At 70.6% G+C, this 1,339-nt stretch overlaps 1 protein-coding gene across 1 annotated transcript in view; it reads left to right on the forward strand.

Moving 5' to 3' along the window:
* The window catches only part of RASGRF1 (Ras protein-specific guanine nucleotide-releasing factor 1), a gene marked incomplete at its 3' end in the record, with an annotated part of 74,947 nt that overhangs the window by 50,249 nt on the left and 23,359 nt on the right, over positions 1–1,339 (forward strand). Inside the window, exon 10 of the mRNA XM_014529208.1 lies at positions 596–756. Coding sequence (XP_014384694.1) covers positions 596–756 — 161 coding nt within the window. The remainder of the gene's footprint in view (positions 1–595; positions 757–1,339) is intronic.

Here is a 1,339-nt window from a genome sequence, read left to right on the forward strand (position 1 = left end):
GAGCCCACGGGGTCCCACACGGCGCCTCTCTATCAGCCCAGCCCTGTCCCCGCACCTGGCCCGGGGGAGGGGCTGGAGGGCCGCTGCCAGGACTGGGGTCGCCCTGATCCTAAGCTCAGTCCCACGCTCGACTCCCACGGTGCTCAGAGGCCAGGGCCACCCTGGAGACGGGGTCAGCCAGGGTCAGCCAGAGGTCAGTCAAGGGTCAGGGGTCAACCTGGAGATGGGTCATCCAGGGTTAGTCAAGGGTCAGCCAGGGTCAGTCAGGGGTCAGCCAGGGTCAGTCAGGGGTCGCCCTGGAGACAGGGTCAGCCAGGGTCAGTCAGGGGTCACCCTGGAGATGGGGTCAGCCAGAGGTCAGGGGTCACCCCGGAGATGGGATCAGCCAGAGGTCAGCCAGGAGTCAACCTGGAGATGGGGGTCAGTCAGGGGTCATCCAGAGGTCATTCAAGGGTCAGGGGTCAACCTGGAGATGAGTCAGCCAGGGGGTCACCCTGGAGATGAGGTCAGTCAGGGGTCAGCCAGAGGTCAGCCCAGAGATGGGTCACCCAGGGGTCACCCAGGGGTCATCCGGGCCTCTCCCCTCTGCCCGCAGGGTCCCTCATCCAGGTGCCCATGTCCGAGAAGGGCAAGATTCCCCGGGGCCGCCTGGGGTCCCTGTCCCTGAGGAAGGAGGGCGAGCGGCAGTGCTTCCTGTTCTCCAAGCACCTGATCATCTGCACGCGAGGCTCGGGCGGGAAGCTGCACCTGACCAAGGTGAGCAGGCCGGGCGGGGCTGCCCCTGACCAAGGTGAGCAGGCCGGGCGGGGCTGCCCCTGACCAAGGTGAGCAGGCCGGGCGGGGCTGCCCCTGACCAAGGTGAGCAGGCCGGGCGGGGCTGCCCCTGACCAAGGTGAGCAGGCCGGGCGGGGCTGCCCCTGACCAAGGTGAGCAGGCCGGGCGGGGCTGCCCCTGACCAAGGTGAGCAGGCCGGGCGGGGCTGCCCCTGACCAAGGTGAGCAGGCCGGGCGGGGCTGCCCCTGACCAAGGTGAGCAGGCCGGGCGGGGCTGCCCCTGACCAAGGTGAGCAGGCCGGGCGGGGCTGCCCCTGACCAAGGTGAGCAGGCCGGGCGGGGCTGCCCCTGACCAAGGTGAGCAGGCCGGGCGGGGCTGCCCCTGACCAAGGTGAGCAGGCCGGGCGGGGCTGCCCCTGACCAAGGTGAGCAGGCCGGGCGGGGCTGCCCCTGACCAAGGTGAGCAGGCCGGGCGGGGCTGCCCCTGACCAAGGTGAGCAGGCCGGGCGGGGCTGCCCCTGACCAAGGTGAGCAGGCCGGGCGGGGCTGCCCCTGACCAAGGTGAG

Source organism: Myotis brandtii, unplaced genomic scaffold (assembly GCF_000412655.1).
Source record: "Myotis brandtii unplaced genomic scaffold, ASM41265v1 scaffold1166, whole genome shotgun sequence".
Taxonomy (NCBI): Eukaryota; Metazoa; Chordata; class Mammalia; order Chiroptera; family Vespertilionidae; genus Myotis; species Myotis brandtii.